Source organism: Procambarus clarkii, chromosome 22, assembly GCF_040958095.1.
Source record: "Procambarus clarkii isolate CNS0578487 chromosome 22, FALCON_Pclarkii_2.0, whole genome shotgun sequence".
In the NCBI taxonomy this organism is placed as follows: domain Eukaryota; kingdom Metazoa; phylum Arthropoda; class Malacostraca; order Decapoda; family Cambaridae; genus Procambarus; species Procambarus clarkii.
The window spans coordinates 10,241,444-10,262,477 of record NC_091171.1 but is presented as its reverse complement, the minus strand read 5'-3'; the positions used below and the strand labels follow the sequence as shown (position 1 = coordinate 10,262,477).

General features: G+C 47.1%; 1 protein-coding gene across 1 annotated transcript in view; it reads right to left on the bottom strand.

Annotated features, from left to right (window-relative positions):
- LOC123757359 (microtubule-associated protein futsch) overlaps window positions 1-21,034 on the bottom strand; it is a 212,998-nt gene that overhangs the window by 66,820 nt on the left and 125,144 nt on the right. The window contains exon 5 of the mRNA XM_045740927.2: window positions 8,264-9,644. Within this exon, the coding sequence (XP_045596883.2) occupies window positions 8,264-9,644 (1,381 nt within the window). The remainder of the gene's footprint in view (window positions 1-8,263; window positions 9,645-21,034) is intronic.

The window sequence follows — 21,034 nt, the reverse complement described above, 5'->3', positions numbered from 1 at the left end:
CATACAACACCATGCTTGTTGTGTTCGATTTCGTCACCACAGTTCAGCAGTCTACGGCTTTGAAATAATAAAATTAATAAATCAGTTCCAAAATAAGTATTTTTTATAGCTCTTATTATCGTAATAATGTTGCTAAACTAAATATGTAACCCAAAAATATATAATTTGATGTAAATTGAATATTTGAGAGAAATATATGTTACTGGAAATCGAACACAACACCAGGCAGTGTTTTGTTCGATTTCGTCGCCACAGTTCAGTGACCTACGGCTTCGAAATAATAAAATTAATAAATCAGTTCCAAAATAAGTATTTTTTATAGCTCTTTTTATCATAATAATGTTGCTAAACTAAATATATAACCCAAAAATATATAATTTGATGTAAATCGAATTGTTAAGGGAAATTTATGTTACTGGATCAGGCTTACCCCTCAAACCGCTAGGGGCCCAAATGGAATTCACACCCACAGGCGCAAAAAAAAAAAAAAAAATCCAAAAAATTCTTTCGTCTTATAGAAGTGTTCATTTTTGTTCCCTGATCACGGAAAAAATAACAAAAAAATCGTAGGTGGCATATTTTAGCCGCAATAGGGTAGGGAAGTGTGGCAAAAAAGGGGCGTTGGCAAAGCCTTCGCCAGACGAGGTCTGCTCCGCCTGAGCTGTCAGACGGCAGTTGCCACAAATATATTATTACCTAATTATTTCAATGTCTCTGATTGATTTTTTCTTAATTTTTTTGCAGTAATATTATTCCATACAGTGAATTGTGGTATATTTATATTATAAAATGTGTGAACCATCGCTGTACTCAAAATTATGGTGTGCATATTAGTGATTCAATTATTATGTTCATAAAACAATAAACAAATAGTTTTGCTGTTGTTACACTATATACACAGGTTATATATAAGTATTTGCATGTTTTGTACACCATAACGAACTACTAATTTGGTCTTGTGAGTCAAAAAGCAACGAGGAGTGATCGCCAAACACCAGCGAGCCACTCACTGCCACTCCCTCCCTCAACACCATCTCACTCACCCTCATTCACCTCCCACAATACTCTTTCTGTATTTATTCACTATACACAGACGTTATATATACGTATTTACATGTTTTGTTCACCATAACTGTACATCTAAGCTTGTATGGTGAGTAAAGGCCATAGGACGTAGCTACTCACACAGTCAGCTGATCGGCGGCCGCCCTCAAGGCCAGACGCACTAATATTTGTCCTCCAACAATATTGTTTGTGGGGTTATTACGCTATATACACACATTATATATAAGTATCTACCTGTTTTATTCACCATACCTGAACAAATAAGCTGGTATGGTGCCCAAAGACCATAGTGGCCATCAGTAAACACCATGCCAAGTCGTGCAGACGACGCTCCTCTCTCACCAAAATGGCGGCTCCCAACCTTCTACTCTCGCTGTTATCTCACACTATACACACGTTATATATAAGTATCTACATTTGTGTTCACTATAGCGAACCACTAAGCTGGTATGGCGAGTGCAGTCAATAAATGGTGGCCACACACAGTCAGAAGATGGCGCCACAACCCTCCCTCCACAGCCTTACTCCTCCCTCCATGGAGCACAGCGCTAAATATCACCACAATCCTGCTATTATCAGTGTCCTGGTCAGTTTTATCACAGTCAGGGGGCTTCAGTAATACTATCACTGCTAAATAATAGCAGTATCATTTATATTATGGTATTTGTAGGCGATGCTGTGGTCACAAGCTGAACAGCGGTGCTGTGAGCTCGTGCTGCGTGCGCCAGCCTTGGGGGTAGAAATAGCCTAAGCTACTCTATCCCTTTGAGATGTATTTATTGCTTATCTCAATAAACATACTTGATACTTGCCTTGGTGGCTTGCTCAATACTAACGCTGTAACACCCAAGAATGTTGGCCTGGATTTTTTTTCTAGGTGGCATCTGGCAACTATTGGTCGTGGCTGTACTATAGCTGCCCCTATCCCAGGCGGGGCGTTTAAATTATAGCGCTAGACACGAAATCATATATAAATGATGTGCGCGGTTTCGGTTTTGTCACTGATATCATTTATATATGATATGCGCGGTTTGAGGGTTAAACACCAGGGGCCGGATTCAGGAAGGTACTTACGAAGGTTTTTCCTCTTAGCTAAGAGCGTTTTCCGTCTTAGCGCCTTCGTGGCGTCTACGTCCGTATTCAATTAACTACCCTAAGTGGAAAAACCTTCGTAAGTTCATTCCGGGATTTAAGTGTGGTTTCGACCACTCGTAGCTTTACGTAAACTGGATATAAGTCATTTTTCTCTACTACATAACACTGGGATCAATTTATGATATTGGAACATGACCAAAATATTATAGCTGGTGAATGTAGTGGAGAGGAGTCCTTAGTGTTAGTTATATATGCATTCTCTGCTTGAAACTTGAAGTAAATATGTGTTTGATGATAGTAGAATTAGTTTTATAATAGCAAGATATTATACCAGTAGTTATTAAGTAAATAAACACTGGTGAACATGAAATATGAGAGAAGGTGATGAGCCCTGCCTGATGGGATCATTTACTATCACCAAATGCCCCTGTTCACCTAGTAGTAAGGGTGTACCTTAGCTATACATACCCATTTCTAATTTATTTAGTTTGGTTTTATTTTGAAATTAAATCTGGGTGAGACAAAATAAAAATATGCTGCACAAATGATGTTAGGTAAGGAAAAGGGTAAAAATGTCAAAAACTTTATTCATTGAATACTTAAAGCTATAATTATGACTATATAGATTATTAAAAAAGAGAGAGGGAAGTAGGGGTCCAAGACCTCTTCCTGTTATACAATTTGGGTGTGGAACAAGTAATTATCAAAAGAAGGCACCATGCCGGGAAGGCTATGTAGCAGTAAGGCAGTGAGGTGAGGCAGCTACTTATTTGAGAAATGCTTATTTTATTTACCTTATAAGCTGAGGCAACTTATTTTATTTGAGGAATACTCAGCTGATTCCTCTACATTTAGCATGGAACAAATTTGTGTCCAAGACCTCTTCCTGTTACTCAATTTGGCTGTGTGTAACCAAATTAGAAGTGCTCTACAAATCAAGGGACCCAGAATGTGGAATGACCTCCCGAATCATGTCAAAGGCTGTACCTCTCTCAACCAGTTTAAGAGTTAAACCAAGTACTGCCTAATTAACTCCATGTAACCTAACTTACCTCCTAAATGTCAACCCATGTCTTGCTATTTTTTAAACAATGCTGTTCACCAACATGTGCAATTGCTGATTTATGCTATGTTAACCCTCTTTTTGTATTTTTTATTCCTTCTTTCAACACAATTTATACCTAATCCCGATTACTATTAAGCTTTAGTCTGTTTTTTTCCCCCCACACCTTGCCCGAAATGCTATGAGTATTAGTGGCTTTAGGTATTGTATGTACTAGCTCTGCCTATAAATCCAACATTATGTTTGTAAATCAACTGTATGTACTTTTCCTGAATAAAATGTATTTATTATTTATTTTTTAATCAGTAAGTATTAAAAGAAGGCACCAAGCTGGGAAGGCTATGTAGCACCATTGTGTGTAACAATAAACCAAATTTTTTTAACAAATAATGCACCTGTATGGGAAAACAAATCCTGTCAGCTGTAAAAATATTGATGCAGTTATTTAAATGAAAAATATAATGAAAGAAATATTACTGGTTTATTCTTATCCTATCTTTTTGTACTGTACAGTATATCCAAGGAAGTGAAAAATTGAGACATAATGCACAATTTAATGAATGATTAGCATGGATTAGCAGTTCAAAAGAAATATGACTTGTATTACATATCAACATGAGATCTTAATGATCCATGGTCAACATGATTTAATAAGGATAATACAGTACTGTATTTGTAATAATACAAACTATAATTTAAAATCTTTATTACTGATTTTTTTTATTAAGAAGATTAGGTATACACAGCAATGTGCTGCTACCCTATTCTATATGGAATATTACACAGTGTAGATAAAAAACTAGCTATAAGTTTATCTAATACTCCCATCTCACAAGATGGTTAGACATACTGTACATGGAATCAATTTAGAAAATACCAGCCTCAATACAAAAAACAAATCAACTCTGACTAAACAACTCTAAGCAATTTTCACAAGAGGTAAGCACTGAATCATGGAAACATTATATTATAATTACTCTTACCAGTTTCTACAAAACTCCTCTCAAACAATGTATTTTTAAACATGTTTAGGTATGCACAGCAATGTGCTGCTTCCCTATTCTGTTTAAAGGACCACACAGTGTAGATCAAAAACCAGCTACAAGCTCACCCAACATCCTCACCTCACAGGATGACCAGTCATATATGGAATTAGGAGAGAACAAAATACTTAATGCTGATCTATTAGCCTCCACTGGCAAAATCTGGGTGCAGCACAAGAATATCTTCCAATATTCCTGAGTGTATGAAGTAATTACAGAGCTCAAAATACCTCATACCATTTGGTATGAAGTCACTGATAACAGGACAATCACAGATATAGTGTTGGAGAGTATGTTCTCTCAAGTAGGACTGAAAACAGATGTTTTTTTTCCACCAAGAGGGCTATAAACCCATGGAACCGCCTACCCGCTGAAGCCGTAAATGCCAAATTCCAGCTAAAAAAGATCATTAAGACAATTGGCGGGCCCTTTAACAAGCCGCCGGCTTTCTGTCCTCTTCGAAGTCACTAGATAGTTAGTGGCCCTTGGGTAAATTCAGTAAATATATACAATAATTGTCAGCGCATCTTCCGAGCAACAAGGACAGCTACAGAGTATCTCTTAGAATTACGTAGGTAAACAACAAATGTAACATATTTGTTTACTACAATGTCGGTGCTGGCTGTAGAAGTTGAAAAAACATTGTTTTACTTCGAAATATACTAATTTTATAAGAAAATTCGACGTAAATAGGAGGCAGTAGAGCTCCGATAAGCCAGCGCTAAATCTTCAATATGAAGAATGTTGCTGCTCTCTGATTGGCCAAACGAAACACAGTAGTGACCTCTATCGGCACGCAGGTGAACCAACAATTTTCTTCCTAAGTATACCTTATTGAATCGCACCTAAGCATCTTCTTAGGGCGCACTTAGGAACCTTCGTAGCAAACCCACTTACAAAGAAATACACAGAGCTTCCTGAATCTAGGTCCAGCCTACTGAAGGGTGTACGTATAGACTTAGTCTGCGTTCGTACAGTATGCACCCAGTGCCCTTAGCTTTGTCTGCGATTGACGTACAGTATTTATCCGCCGGTGGAAGAATAATCGTGGAATTGACCATTTTTTTTACTACAGCTCTTTGGTTATAAAACAAAATGTCTCAGGGGCTTACTAATAGTGCCTTATTAATGCCAAAAATGAAGCAATATTTTGCAAGAACTAGTAGCAGAAAATCAACCAGCACGAGAACAGCTGTACCCAACACGAGAACAGCCGTACCCAGCACGAGAACAGCCGTACCCAGCACGAGAACAGCCGTACACAGCACGAGAACAGCCGTACCCAGCACGAGAACAGCCGTACCCAGCACGAGAACAGCCGTACCCAGCACGAGAACAGCCGTACCCAGCAAGAGAACAGCTGTACCAAGCACGAGAACAGCTGAACCCAGCACAAGAACAGCCGTACCTAGCACGAGAACAGCCGTACCCAGCACGAGCACAGTTGTACCCAGCACTGGTACAACAGTCGTACCCAGCACAAGCACAGTTGTACCCAGCACTGGTACAACAGCAGCCAGCACCAGCTCAGAAGCAGCTGAACCCACAGCAGCAGCGAGCACCAGCAAAGCTGATGCAAACATCTAAAAACATCGTGTGCAGCGTGAACAGTTAGAACAAGTGTTAAATTTAAGTGTGTACACAGTGTTAAAATTAAAGTTGCAGTAATTTTAGTGTACAATAGTTTTCATAAACTGTATTGTAGTACTCAACATACAGCAGAACTACTTTTAATCAACACAGTGCTAATGGCATAATGCACTGCAGTACGTATTTAATGTAGAGCATTCACAACTTCACGAAACTTCAAGATGGACATAACTTCAACAATAAGGTAAATTTATGAATTACAGTATTTTTTAGTAGAGAAGTAATATATAGGTAGAGTATGTAATATGATAATGCATTTTTATTGTGTACAAGAAAAAAAAAGACACTGACACAAACGCCTCCTGAAGGTCACCTCTTGCAACGAATCCAACGCTCCAACGAACTGGGGCTGGTCCCATATAGTACGTTGAATCGAGGTTGTACTGTACAGTCAGCCGGATTAGCATTGAATTGTCCGGATATGAAAGCCATGGAGCGGGCCGTACAGTATTAATCCCGTCTGGCTGTGGCTCGAGGCGCATGGTGGAGGAGGGGGTGGGGTAGGTGGGTGGTGTCGGGAGGGTGGGAGGGGAGCATTGGGAGGGACCACCTGGGTACAGGAATTACCATTAATTTTAGAATTATTCATCATAGCCAAAAACAAAAGAAATACTAGTAATTATGTAATAACAAATATATAAGTTTCCTGAAAGCAATGAGCACAGGCTGAAGTTTCCTTAAAAAATATTGTGAGTTTTTTCCTCCTGGCGGCCTACGTAATGTGCTATAGCTGCCCCAAGTGGACCCGTCCAACACTGGTCAACCCATGTGCGCCCGTCGCTCGTGTTATACCACAGTGCGGCGCCATTAGTGAAATATTTTTTTAAATAAGTTTTTTATTTTCATAGTAACTTTGAACATTTTTGGCCAAGACTATGTCTGGTAGCAGCATCAATCATTCTGGAGGTGTTAAGAGGAAGAAGGTTGTCCTAACAATTAAAAGACAAGTTACGTGTTATACACCTCAACCAGTGAGGAATCACAGGCAAGAAAAATGCCTTCATCAAGTGAGGCTTCACAGGCAAGCCAAGTGTCTTCAACAAGTGAGGCACAAGCAAGCGCCTTGAACAAGTGAGGTGTCACAGGCAAGCCAAGCGTCTTCAACAAGTGAGGCGCAAGCAAGCGCCTTGAACAAGTGAGGCGTCACAGGCAAGCCAAGCGCCTTCAACAAGTGAGGCCTCACAGGCCACCCAAATGCCTTCAACCAGTGAGGCTTCAACAGCTGGCAGTCAAAACTAACTTTGCTTAAAGAACTGTACAGTAATTTTAAGTGTTAATTTTAGTGTTGTGTTAGTATAAGTTACATAAATTGTTAACTGAGGTACCCCTCAGGGGTACCTCAGTTTAAGAGTTTAATCCGTTCCTGGAGACAGCTCGTAATCCGAAAACTCGTAAACTGAAGCTAATTTCCCCATAAGAAATAATGGGAAATGAATTAATCCGTTCCTGACTTCCCAAAAACCTTACTTCAAACTAAATTTTATACTTAATTCATCTAAATCTACACTACAAAAGTATGTTCAAGTTATTACTTACCCTTGCTGATGACTGCTGTCGGCGTATGGAAGATGGTGAGGAGGGAGGGAGGGGGAGAGGTGTTACTGTTTGAAAAGGGAGTCCCCTTCCATTATAACATCAGGCAGTAAGGACTTCACTGGTGTGCACTCTCTGGCACGTTTTGCCTGTATACCACTAGGACTTGCTTGTCTTACTAAGAATCTGTCTAAAGACACTTGCTTTTCCCTACATTTTAACTGTAGTAATGTATTTCCCTACATTTTTCTGTCGTAAGACATCACATTGTCATTTAAAAGGTCAGTGCAACGGCCTGCTACGGCTTTATCTGGGTGAGTTTTTTCAACAAAACTTTGCAGTTCTTCCCATACTTCACACATTTTCTTAATGAAGTAGGGACATCCTCTACTGCCTCTACTCACAACTATTTTCTTAGGTTGAACCTTACCACTGGCTTTCTTGAGACCCATGGCGAGATATATAATAACAACTTTTATGCTCAAATGGGCAAAAATCCGACAAAAAACTGTAAATCCTCGTGAAAAATTCAGGAGGGATAGTCACTGGGCGCGAGGCACTGGTAAACTGAGACACGATCACCGTGTCTAGTCGGCCTGTACATGTATCAACACCCTCGTCTTCCGAGGCAACCCTCATATTCTGATGCAAATTTTCCGAGCAAATTCTGCTCGTATTTCGAAAAACCCGTATACAGGGACACTCGTATTCCTAGGTACCACTGTATATGAGAGTTCAGTATTTAAGAATAATTACGTAACTTCTAATTAATCCAAAGAAATATGATACAGGAGGAAACACATGCAGAACTGACCTTAACTCTTGCCAAGTGAGATGGTGTCATGAGATGGCTGAGATACTCTGGAATTGTTTCACAAAATATATCGCACAGTTTACACCAGTGCATGCCTTGGTCCATATAACGAATGTAAGCCTTCTGGGAGTCAATTAGAGCATGCAGGAAAGATTCATCCGACTTTTCTTTAGATGACTCAAGTTGACTTCTTCCTTGATGACTTGCCTGTTTTTTTTCAGCGTTTTCTTTAAATGATTTTGTTACAGATTCATTTTTCACCGATTTGGGAGTTGATAAACATCTCTTACTATCCTTTGATAAGCCTGGAACTGGTGACACTAATTTATTCTGTTTTGGTAATTTTAAAGTTGACTTAAATGGCTTCTGTTCATCATATTCTGCTGATACTGAAGGCTCAACAGACTTTGTTTTCTTGTCTTTTTTTAAGGAAGACAAACTTGATTCTCTCCTCTCAAGAGAATGAAGAAACTTTTTCTCTCGAGGGTTATGAGGAATTTCAAAATTCTCTCCTGAAGTTAGTTTTGGCTTTAATTTAATATCTCCTCCTTCAGCTTTAATTTCCTGGTTGAGCTTAAGAACCATATTATTTATTTTTAAAATCTGCTGTCCTATTTCACTCATAAGCAGCGAGTTCTCTTCTAAAAGATTTGCAAGATTTCTTTGGCACCCTTTGTGGTTCTTAATGATGTCATCACGTTTCTCATTCATCAATTTTTTTTGCTCCAGTAACATTCTTACTTGTTTAATGAGAGATTCCCTTTTGGAAATGAGCATCATCACATCCCCCTTATCATTTTTAGCTTGTGGTGATTTTTTCAAACCCTTAAGTGTCTCATTATCACTTTTATCTGACCGAGACTCAGAATCAGAAGAACTTCTCCTGCGCTTGTTCCTCCTCTCTCTATGGTGTTTATGTTTTGATCTCCTTGGACTTTCAGATGATTTTTTAGGTTTATGTTCTATTGATGTCTTTTTTGTAGAGGTTCCACCTACTTCAGGAGAAGAAAATGAAGAATTAGTTTTTGAAAAATCCTTCTTATGGTCAGCAGTTTGTTTTAAAGGCACACTGAGTGTGGCTGCTTCAAAAGTACTGGCAGAGGCTGAAGACGAAGAAATTGTTGGCATAGTGACATCACTCTTTGTTTGTAGTACTGGGGAAGACACAGCAACTGATGATGACTGTTCCTTTGGGTAAAGAATATTCTTGGATTGAGATAGTTGTTCTGCACGGTGATCAAGATTGATGTCATTTAAGTGGGCTTTTTCATTGGATACAACAGGCTCTGGCTGAGGAAGTTCTGTAATTGTAACAGTTTTTAAATTTGATATATCTCTTCCTGATATTGCACCCTCTTCATGAACTTCAGGCTTTTCTTTTCTGTGGAAATATAAAAACTATATTATTATTAAGTCTCAAACAAACAAGATTTAAGAAATATAATGCATTCCATATTTCACTTTTTATTTGTTTTTACACAACCCTGACCTCTGTGAGTTTATATATATATATATATATAAATATATATATATATATATATATATATATATATATATATATATATATATATATATATATATATATATATATATATATATATATATATATATATATATATAAAAATAGCATGTAACACATGTTATGACCCCAGGTAGCCTGGAAAATGAGTCTACCTGCCTAAGAGTTATTCCACCTAATAGACCCAATTGAGAGGTCAGAGGGAATATAGATGTATGAATATATATTAAATACTTGGCAAATGTCAATGAATGGTTTAAGAGCATTAGCAGAGAATAAACATGTAAATAATTGACATAGAAGGAGATGTCGATACTTTGCGAGCAAGGTATGAGGCTCTCTGTGGACGTCTTGATCTCACTTGAGCAGCAGTGGTCGTGAGAGGAGGTTGTACAGTGTTTGTGCTCCTGGCAGCAAAGGAGGAACCCCTAGTTGCATTTCCCTACAAGAGGAGGGAACCAGTCAGGCGTTTATGTATGAAGCCTGAGGACAACAAAATGCTCAAGCCAGGACTAGAAGAAGCCTTGTGAGGCAGTCCTATAGTGATTTTGTGGGCGACCTGTGAGTGCCAGTGTTGAGGATCAGGACCTGAGCACCCTCGCATCAGATCAATTCTGTGGTAAGACAATTTAACCAGTTGTTAGTGATTGCCTGTGATTGATCATGTGCCCAGCGATCTTGGTAAGTGTTTATAATTATAGTAGATATGTTTTATTAAGGCAGTGAGCTGAAATAAGAGGGTAGAGATAGAAGAACATCCTGGTGGGCAGAGTGACGTGTCCACCCTCTCCAGAGGCCAGCTACTGACTGAGGAGGCAGCCTTGCGACCTGGGAAAGGGCAGCTGCCAGCAACGTCGAGTATGGACTTGCCCAGACGGGGAAAGGACCGTCGCAAGGTGTTAAGAGTTTAAAGAGATGTCGGATGGAAGAGATTTATGTTCTGTGAAAACATTTAATTATGTTTTTGTGGGGAAACATTTTTATTGGCATGGCAATGGAATTGCAGGTTTGTTTTGGGGAGGAGTTGATGGAAGAACTTCGAGGCCAGGGAAGAAGTTAATGGAGTTAACTTCGAGGCTGGAGAAGTGAATGCTGAACTCTGTGGAAAAGCAGAGCCCCTTAGTGAGGAGCTGACCTCAAACTGTAAAGGAGCAGTGAAGAGGAGTTTCACGTGTCTGTCGGATCAGTGGTAGAGCATCACTGGTGTTTGATGAGAACTTCATTGTGTAGCAGTTTAGGAGGACTGCAGAAGAGCCTTGTTGACTACTTTGTAGAGCCTAGAGAAATACATGGAAGTGAGCCTCCAGGAGCAGAACAGAGGTGTATGATGAACACACATAATGTATAAGCTAAGTGCTTGAATGTTTATTGGCGTGTAAGATGCAGTAGAAGGTGAGAGATTGATTTCTTTTTGTGTTGGGGAATATTTATACAGATGTTCCTGGTGTTTCAGACAGAGGCTGAGGTTGATATATGTTTTTAGTGCTGCTTGTACCATAGTGTTGTGACAATATTGCAATTTTTCAACCTCACTTAGTGAGGGGAGTAGTAAGTGGTTAGCCAAGAGTTGAGCAGCCACTTGAGATAGAAGGCTGGTGAAGCCAGGAGATGGTATTGGATTGCTACCAGGTTGTATCAGCTTAAAGTGTTGTATGTTAATATTTCATATTAACATGATATTGATATTACAATATCATGTATTGTAAATGTTCTTTTGTTTATTAAATGTATATTGTAAACCGGCTTTTGCTCTTGTCCTGGTGAGGCTTCCCAGAAAGCAGAAAAGAAGGGGGGGGAAAAAGAAAGAAAGAGAGAGAGAAGAGAGAAGAGAGAGAGAAGAGAGAGAGAAGAGAGAGATAGAAGAGAGGAGAGAGAGAAGAGAGAGAAGAGAGAGAAAAGAGAGAAGAGAGAGAGAAGAGAGAGATAAGAGAAAAGAGAGAGAAAAGAGAAGAGAGAAGAGAGAAAAGAGAAGAGAGAGAAGAGAGATAAGAGAGAGAAAAGAGAGAGAAAAGAGAGAAAAGTGACAAGAGAGAGAGAGAGAGAGAGAGAGAGAGAGAGAGAGAGAGAGAGAGAGAGAGAGAGAGAGAGAGAGAGAGAGAGACAGAGAGAGACAGAGAGAGAGAGAGAGAGAGAGAGAGAGAGAGAGAGAGAGAGAGAGAGAGAGAGAGAGAGAGAGAGAGAGAGAGAGAGAGAGAGAGAGAGAGAGAGAGAGGTAGAGAGAGAGAGAGAGAGGGAGAGAGAGAGAGAGAGAGAGAGAGGTAGAGAGAGAGAGAGAGAGGGAGAGAGAGAGAGGGAGAGAGAGAGAGAGAGAGAGAGAGAGAGAGAGAGAGAGAGAGAGAGAGAGAGAGAGAGAGAGAGAGAGAGAGAGAGAGAGAGACAGACAGAGAGAGAGAGACAGAGAGAGAGAGACAGAGAGAGACAGAGAGAGAGAGACAGAGAGAGAGAGAGAGAGAGAGAGAGAGAGACAGAGAGAGAGAGACAGAGAGAGAGAGAGAGAGAGAGAGAGAGAGAGAGAGAGAGAGAGAGAGAGAGAGAGAGAGAGAGAGAGAGAGAGAGAGAGAGAGAGAGAGAGAGAGAGAGAGAGAGAGAGAGAGAGAGAGAGAGAGAGAGAGAGAGAGAGAGAGAGAGAGAGAGAGAGAGAGAGAGAGAGAGAGAGAGAGAGAGAGAGAGAGAGAGACAGAGACAGAGAGAGAGAGAGAGAGAGAGAGAGAGAGAGAGAGAGAGAGAGAGAGAGAGAGAGAGAGAGAGAGAGAGAGAGAGAGAGAGGTAGAGAGAGAGAGAGAGAGAGAGGGAGAGAGAGAGAGGGAGAGAGAGAGAGAGAGAGAGAGAGAGAGAGAGAGAGAGAGAGAGAGAGAGAGAGAGAGAGAGAGAGAGAGAGAGAGAGAGAGAGAGAGAGACAGAGAGAGAGAGACAGAGAGAGAGAGACAGAGAGAGACAGAGAGAGAGAGACAGAGAGAGAGAGACAGAGAGAGAGAGACAGAGAGAGAGAGACAGAGAGAGAGAGAGAGAGAGAGAGAGAGAGAGAGAGAGAGAGAGAGAGAGAGAGAGAGAGAGAGAGAGAGAGAGAGACAGAGAGAGAGAGAGAGAGAGAGAGAGAGAGAGAGATAGAGAGTGAGAGAGAGAGAGAGAGAGACACATCAGAATCATAGCTGCGGACAGGGTGACAGAAAACACTAATTCACAAAGGGGGTTTTAGGAGACCATTCCAAACGAGGAGGAAGTGGGGAGTCACGGCGACTCAAGTAGGGTGTGTACCTATGACAACGAGGCCAGTGTTGGAGCCGCACCCCTACATATGTGACGCTGAACCCCTCTCCAAGATCAAGAGGCATACTGGATGATCTCCCGAGAAAACTTCAAGCACTTCAGAGTTCATTGCTCATCGACCAACGGTAGCGAGAGTGTGGCTGCCGAGGTCGGCTGTCTGTTATGATAGAGATATATAGTTGGGTTGTCCGCCTGAACGCATATAATAGCCTGTTGCAACAACCAAAGCTCTCTTCGGAGGTTTAAGTTCCATAAGCCCCCCCCCTTCCCCCCTCAGGTCAGAACACACACCACTCTAAAATTTGCTTGCCAAAAAACCAGCGTTGAATGTAATGAAACGCCATTTTCTGGGTGAGTCCCGGAGGCTCCCCGGAGCTATCCCAGGCTGATATGCTAATGTCAGACTTTGGCATCAGTCATGTGTATGGAGTTCTTAGGCCTACCGGGGACCACGGCCAGAACCGGGCCCCCTCAGAGAGGCAAGGGGAGCAATGGCCTATAGAAGCCCCCGTGTAGTTGGAAGCATTCTATGTCTGCCATCGACCGGAACAGGCACCCAGAAAGGTAAGCGCCCCAAAACAAACCCCTATTCTGGTTAAAATTGCTACCTAAAACCGAACTAGTGGATAGAACTCCCCAACCGAAAACAAGCAAACTAGTGTGACGTCACACACTGCCGCGCCGCTGTCTGCGCAGCTCCCCCCTCCCCGGGAGGGGGAAGGGGGAGCCCCAGACCCCCCGCGCCGGCTACCCACACCTCAGTTCTTGAGGCTGGATGTCAAAAACGCGAAAAACCGCCGACCGGAGGGAGGGAGGGATGCCGGGGAGCCTCCGGGACTCACCCAGAAAATGGCGTTTCATTACATTCAACGCTGGTTTTCTGGGGGGAGCCCCGTCGGCTCCCCGGAGCTAACTACCCACAGACAGAAAAAGAGGGACTTACCCGGGAGGCGGTCGTCGCTCACCCCTCAACTCGAAGCCGAGACAACTGGCTGCAACCGCTGACAAAAAGCAACACAGGCCCGACGAGGCCCAGGGACATTCACAAGGTAACGAGCAGCCAGGACCCTGTTCGACCGCCAAAATCCCCGCGCCCGAATATCAGACCAAGACATATTCCCAAAGACGGCAGCAAGAGCCGCGAACTTACGAACGTCATGGGCACGGGGATAGACCGCAGGCTGGCTGGACCTAATAACCCTGCGGACGACCTGAGAGACATGAACCCGCGAACAGGGAAGAAGGGAAACCGGATCAACCCACAGCGCGTTCCCGGACACAGAAGCAGTGGCGCGCAAATAACGGCGCAGCGCCGCAACCGGACACAAAACATGATGCACCCCCGGCCTGACCAACCAAGCATCAACCACCCATGGACCCCTCCGGAACGCAGCAGTCTCATTCTTCGCCAGAAAAGAAGGAGACGGCTGCAAACGAACAAAACTATCACCACGACCAAAAGAGCAGAAACCCCTGCGCCGGAGGAGAGCATGAAGCTCCCCTACCCGACCCCCAGAGGCCAAAGCCAACAAGAAAAGCGCCTTGGAAAAACAATCCTGGACCGAAGGGGCCACAACGAAACGAGGAGATGAAAGGAAAGCGAGCACTCTGTCCAAAGACCAGGACGGCTCAGGCGACGCATGAGCAGGCCGGAGGTGAAACAATGCACGAGACAGCTTGCGAAACGGCGCAGACGTAACATCGATACCGAAAGCAAGCTGAAGCGGCTCCGCCAGCGCCGCACGATACGAAGCGACAGTGTTAGGCATAAGATGACGGTCCTGAAACAACCACGAGAGGAAGGACAAGACCACCCGAACAGACAAGGAGCTAACACGACGAAGACGCAAAAAGAAACGGAAGGACCACCAGGAAACTTCATACTGCCGCCGAGAAGAAGCCCTCAGGTGGGACACCAACAAGGAGGCCACCTGATCACCATAGAGATGATGATAGACTCGAGTCAAAAAAACCATACGCGAAGACTCGAGGAGAAGATCGAACCAGCTACGTGACGTACCGGCCCGATCTGCTGAAAGAGGCGGAGCCGCGGGAAAACCCTCGGGTTCGGACACCGAGCAACCAGCGCCTGAAACCAAGGCTGGGCCGGCCACCAAGGGGCCAGAAGGACAACTCTCCCCCGGTAAGTCTCTAAGCGAGTCAGGACCTGGAGCAACAGCCGAACCGGGGGAAAGAGGTACAGGAACCCCCACCTCGACCAGTCGAGCCGAAAGGCATCGACCCCGACGGCCTCGCAATCGGGGAAGGGCGCCGCATAAACGGGAAGACGCCGCGACCACGCCGACGCGAAGAGGTCCACCTCGGGGCGCCCGAACGTCTGGCAAAGCCAACGGAAGGACTCGTCGTCGACCGTCCACTCCGTGGAGAGGGGAACGAAGCGAGACAGGGCGTCGGCCAAGACGTTGGACACGCCCCGTACGTGAACCGCCAGGAGAGCCAAACCCCGAGAACTCAGCAGACGAGTCACCCGAAGCGACCAACCCCAAAGAGACAAGGACCGCATCGAACCCCCGCGGTTCAGGCAATGAACCACCGGAGAGCAGTCCGAATGGAGCCGAATCGTCGATCCGCGGGCCACCCGAATCCTCCCCAGAGCAAACCACACTGCCGCGAACTCCCGCACCGTACTGTGAGCTCGACGGAAGGACGGATCCCAACGCCCCTGGCCGGCCTGGTGAGCACTGGTCACAAAACCCCAGCCGAGAGACGACGCATCCGTGTACACATCGAGCGAGGGCTCGGGTAGGCGCCAAGGCACCGAACCCCGAAAAACCCGAAGAGGAAGCCGGTGACGCAGCAACCGACGCAAGTCCCCCGGGGGTCGAACTCTGCGATCGCGAGAGAGGCGGAAGGGGGAACCCCGAAGGAACCAGAACAGCCGTCGAAGCCAAACCCGACCCGGCGGGTAGACCACCATCGCGAAGTTCAGGCTCCCGCACAGCCCCTCGAGCAACCAACGGGTGACCCGAGGGCCCTCCAGAAACAGACGAAGGCGGGACCGCAGCCGCAGGAGAGACTCCGGAGGGAGAGACAAGGAGGCGGTTCGAGAGTCCCACACGAGACCCAGCCAAGTCCGAACCTGAGAGGGAACCAGATGGGACTTCCTCCAGTTCACCAAGAACCCGAACCCGGCGAGCTGGGAAAGAACCAAATCCCTGGCTAGCAAGCAAGCTGACTGGCTGGGAGCCCAAACCAGCCAGTCGTCGAGGTAGGCCAACACCCGAACACCTAGGAGACGCAAACGAGCCACCACAACCCGTGTAAGGCGTGTGAACACGCGAGGTGCCAGGTTCAACCCGAACGGGAGACAACGAAAGCGGTAACTCAGACGCCCCACCACAAAACCGAGCCAGTCCCTGAACCGCAGATGAATCGGGACATGCCAATAAGCGTCCCGGAGGTCCAGGGACACCATCCAAGCTCCCGGCTCCAAGAGGAGCCGAACCTGAGACAGCATAGTCATCCGAAAGGAGGGGCAATGAACCCAGGGGTTCAGACGGGACAAGTCCAGAATGAACCGCAGGTCCGCGCAGTCCCGTTTCGGAACCGGAAACAGACGGGAAACCCATCTGAGGGACGACGTCGTTTCGACGACGCCCAAGCGTACCCACTCCAAGACGACTCGACAGAGAGCAGGGAAAGAAGCCTGCCCTGCCAGCCCCGACCCCCCAAAGGGGGGAGGGGCCACCCAACGCCACCGCAGGCCGCGAGACACGACTCGAAAGGCCCACGAATCGTGGGACCAGGCGCGGGCGAACAGCGCAAGCCGCCCCCCCATCGCCCCGTCAAAGGGGCAAACCGCGAAAGGGCCGGCGACCCTTACGAGACCCAGAACCCCGCACAGCGCGAACACCGCGCCGACCAGACGAGGGAGGGTCCGCAGGAGGAGCCAACCCCAAACCTGACACCAGAGGCCTACCACGACGAGAGGAACCCCGAGCCCTGGCACGACCTTTCCGGGAAGACCCAAACCGGGACCCCCGGAAAACCAACAAGTCCGACATCGGACGACAAGCCGCCGACGCAGCCTGAATAAACTGCGCCACGGCCGACTCCCCAAACAGGAGAGGACAAAAAGGTGAAGAACGCCTCAGAGCCAGAGCCCAAGCAGATTCCACGGAGGAACCCAGCACCGCCTGCCGACACGCGAGACGGGAAGCATAGAACAGGGAAACCGCATCCCGCAAAATCGGCGTGAACAGCTTCAAGGCAGCCGACGAACGCGCAGCCGAGGATAAGGTGCCGGACCCCGGGACGGACCCAAGCGTCCCCACATCCTCCACGAGCCAATCCGAAGACAGCTCCAGGAGGGAAAAGAACCGCAAGGCCGAACACAAAAGGCCCCGAGCGCGCAAGTCCTCCGCCACGAGCGCCGCCGAAAGGGAGGGAACCTGCACATGGAGCTGAATAACGCCCACATCGCGGGGAAGGGCAGGGGCAAACAAGCACTCATTCAGGTACTCAAGTTCACCCCCCCAGGAAAACCTGAAGCACCGTGGAAGCTTCCCGCCACTCCAGCGTGCTGGAACGACAGAAGGAATGCCAGGAATCCAGACCAAACAAGGGGCAGTCTGCTAGCCAGGACGACTCCGGAACCTCGTAACGGAGCCAGAAAGGGAACGAAGTCCCAAACCTGAACGTGGACGGATCCATTTCCGAGGCATAATCCGGGTCACGCAGGAGGTAAGCTGCAAAGGCCGCTCGCACCACACCAGGTCGGATGCGATAAGCCGAAAACCTCCGGAAGGACGGAACCGACGTACCCGGGGGAACACGGAACCGTACCCGGGGAGGGGCCGACACCAAATCCAACTCGTACGCAGAGGGGGGGAAAGAAAACCCCACTCCTTGTAACAATAAGCCCCGCTCAGTGGGAAGAAAAACCCAGGCGGGGTCCAGCGGGGCCCAAGGCCCCCCAAGTCAGCCCCTCCCCAGCCTCGAGGTCCGTTACCACAGGACCCGAGGCCGAGTCCTCTCCCCAAGCCCCGACCCCACAAGACAAGGACGGAGCAGCCGGAAAAGCTGGAGGAAGGGGGGCCCACTGGTCAGACCCTGAAGCTTCGGCCGGGAGACAAGACTCGAATGCCTCTGCCGCCCCCCCGGAAGGGGCAACCCCCGAAGCTGCCCGAGTCTCGAGATCAAGTAACCCCTGCTCCGACCCCGAAACCCTCAGACGCTTCGGGGCCGGAAGCAGGGGCGGGGGACCAGAACGAACAGAAGGGGAAGGACGAGGAGGTGCGGACTGAACCAGGATCGAAGCGAACCCCACCCCCAAGTCCGGGTCTCGAAAAGCAAAGCGGGGCAGCCCCGGGGCATCCGGGGAAGCAACCAACCGAGCGCGTTGCAACAGACGAAACCTAGACTGCAACGCACGTGCCGCCTGTACCCGAATAGAATCATCAGAGGATTGGGTAAATTGAGTCACAAGCAAGCAGCAACACTCACAGGACTCAGGGTCGAAAGTATCACCGACCCAACAGGCAGCGTGGCAGAGGCAAAAACAATGAGGGTCACCCTGAGACAAGGGGACCGAGCAACCCTCAAACTCGCACACAGCGAGTGGGGACTCCGGGGTCACATCCATCGGACCCACGCGCTCCCTAGGGGATTCCCAGGGTCCTGAGCGTTTACTTTAAGAGGACTCGCGCTCAGGTAGTCCCAGGCAGGGTGCTGCAAACCGGCGCCCAAAACTACCAAGCAAACTTCTAAAGCTGAACCCCAGGGACGTGTACACTCACGGGGACCTAGCAGGGGGCGCCACCGAGGAGAACAGTGGAAGGGCAAAAACAAACTGAATAAAATGACAGAACCCCCCACCAGGCAAAAACAAAAAGAAAAACAAATCCCCGCAAGAGGACAGCGAACCCCAAGGAACAGAGCCGGCCGCGATGTCGGGAAATACAAGCTGAGCAGCACCCTGCGCCCCTACCAGTGCAAACTGCCTCTTACCTGCCGGTAACAAGGGAGAACAGAACACCCAAGAGCCCAACAGGCGGCCGAAAAAACCGAAAGGTAAAACGGACCAGCAGAGGCAGACCCCGAGGAGCCTGTGGAAGGTGGCCCCAAGCCCCAAGGGCAGTACTTACAGGGCACCTAGGGAAGGCAGCCCTAGGCGCATGCAGCCCGAGTACTGAAGATAACTCCTGGCTCTCGCACCCACAAAACTAACACCACACGCAAAGCACAGTGCAGTAGCGACACCGGAGCCAGAGCACACGACCATCGCCTATAGCATCAGCCTCAAGAACTGAGGTGTGGGTAGCCGGCGCGGGGGGTCTGGGGCTCCCCCTTCCCCCTCCCGGGGAGGGGGGAGCTGCGCAGACAGCGGCGCGGCAGTGTGTGACGTCACACTAGTTTGCTTGTTTTCGGTTGGGGAGTTCTATCCACTAGTTCGGTTTTAGGTAGCAATTTTAACCAGAATAGGGGTTTGTTTTGGGGCGCTTACCTTTCTGGGTGCCTGTTCCGGTCGATGGCAGACATAGAATGCTTCCAACTACACGGGGGCTTCTATAGGCCATTGCTTCCCTTGCCTCTCTGAGGGGGCCCGGTTCTGGCCGTGGTCCCCGGTAGGCCTAAGAACTCCATACACATGACTGATGCCAAAGTCTGACATTAGCATATCAGCCTGGGATAGCTCCGGGGAGCCGACGGGGCTCCCCCCAGAAAACTTGATTCAATGTAATGAAATACCTCTTTCTGGTAGAGCTACAGTGGCTCCCTGGAGCTATCTCACTGAGATTGCTCCATCTACTGAGTACCAACCAGCCACATGAGTTCTGTTTGGCCAACCAGGGGAACCAGAGAATTGTCCAGCTGAGGAGAAGAAAGAAAAGAAAGAACCTGGTCCAATGACCAAGAAAGCTCAAGAGGTGCATGAGCAGGCCGGAAATGAAAAAACAGCGTTGAAAGTAATGAAACGCCATTTTCTTGATGAGTCCCGGAGGCTCCCCGGAGATATCCAGGCTAATATGGATATATATAACTTTCTGGCATCAGTCAATGTGCATGGAGTTCATGCCTACTGGGGACAACAACCAGAACTTGGCCTACTCAGAGAGTTACAAGGAGCAATGTCCTATAAAAAATCCCTGTGTGGTTGGGAGCATTCTATGTCTGCCATCGACCGGGTCTGGCACCCAGAAAGGTACGCATCTTCAGCCACCCCAGCCGAGGCGCGCAGGTAACGGCGAAGAGCCGCAACCGGACACAACACCTGATGCACCCCCGGCCGAACCAACCAAGTATCAATGGAGCAAGGACCCCTCCGGAAAGCAGCCGTCTCGTTCTTCTCCAGAAAAGATGGAGAAGGCTGCAAACGTACAAACTTACCCCCAGGACCAAAAGAGCAGAAACCCCTGCGCCGGAGGAGAGCATGAAACTCTCCTACCCGGCCCCAGAGACCAATGCCAACAAAAACAAAGCCTTGGAAAAACAATACGGAACTGAAGAGCCCACCACAAGCCGAGGAGAGGAAAGATATGAGAGCACCCTGTCCAAGGACCAGGACGGCTCAGGAGGAGCATAAGCAGGCCGGAGGTGAAACATAGCACGAGAAAGAACAGAAACGAACAGGGCGGATGTGACGTCCACCCGGAATGCTAGCTGGAGCGGCTCCGCCAGCGCTACATGATACGTAGCGACAGTATTAGGCATCAAATGACAGTCCTGAAAATGCCAAGAAAGAAAGGACAAGACAACCTGATCCGAAAGAGAAGACAACCCACGAAGAGCAAGAAAACACGAAGAGAACGCCAGGACACTTCATACTGTCGCCGAGATGAAGCTCTCAGATGGGACATCATCAACGAAACCATCTGATCACCATAGAAATGGTGATACACTTGCGTCAAAAAGACCAGACGCGAAGAGCAGAAGAGAAGATCGAACCAGCCCCGTACCGGACCGGTCCGACCTGCTGAAACAGGTGGAGCCGCGGAAAACGCCCCGGGTTCGGACACTGAGCA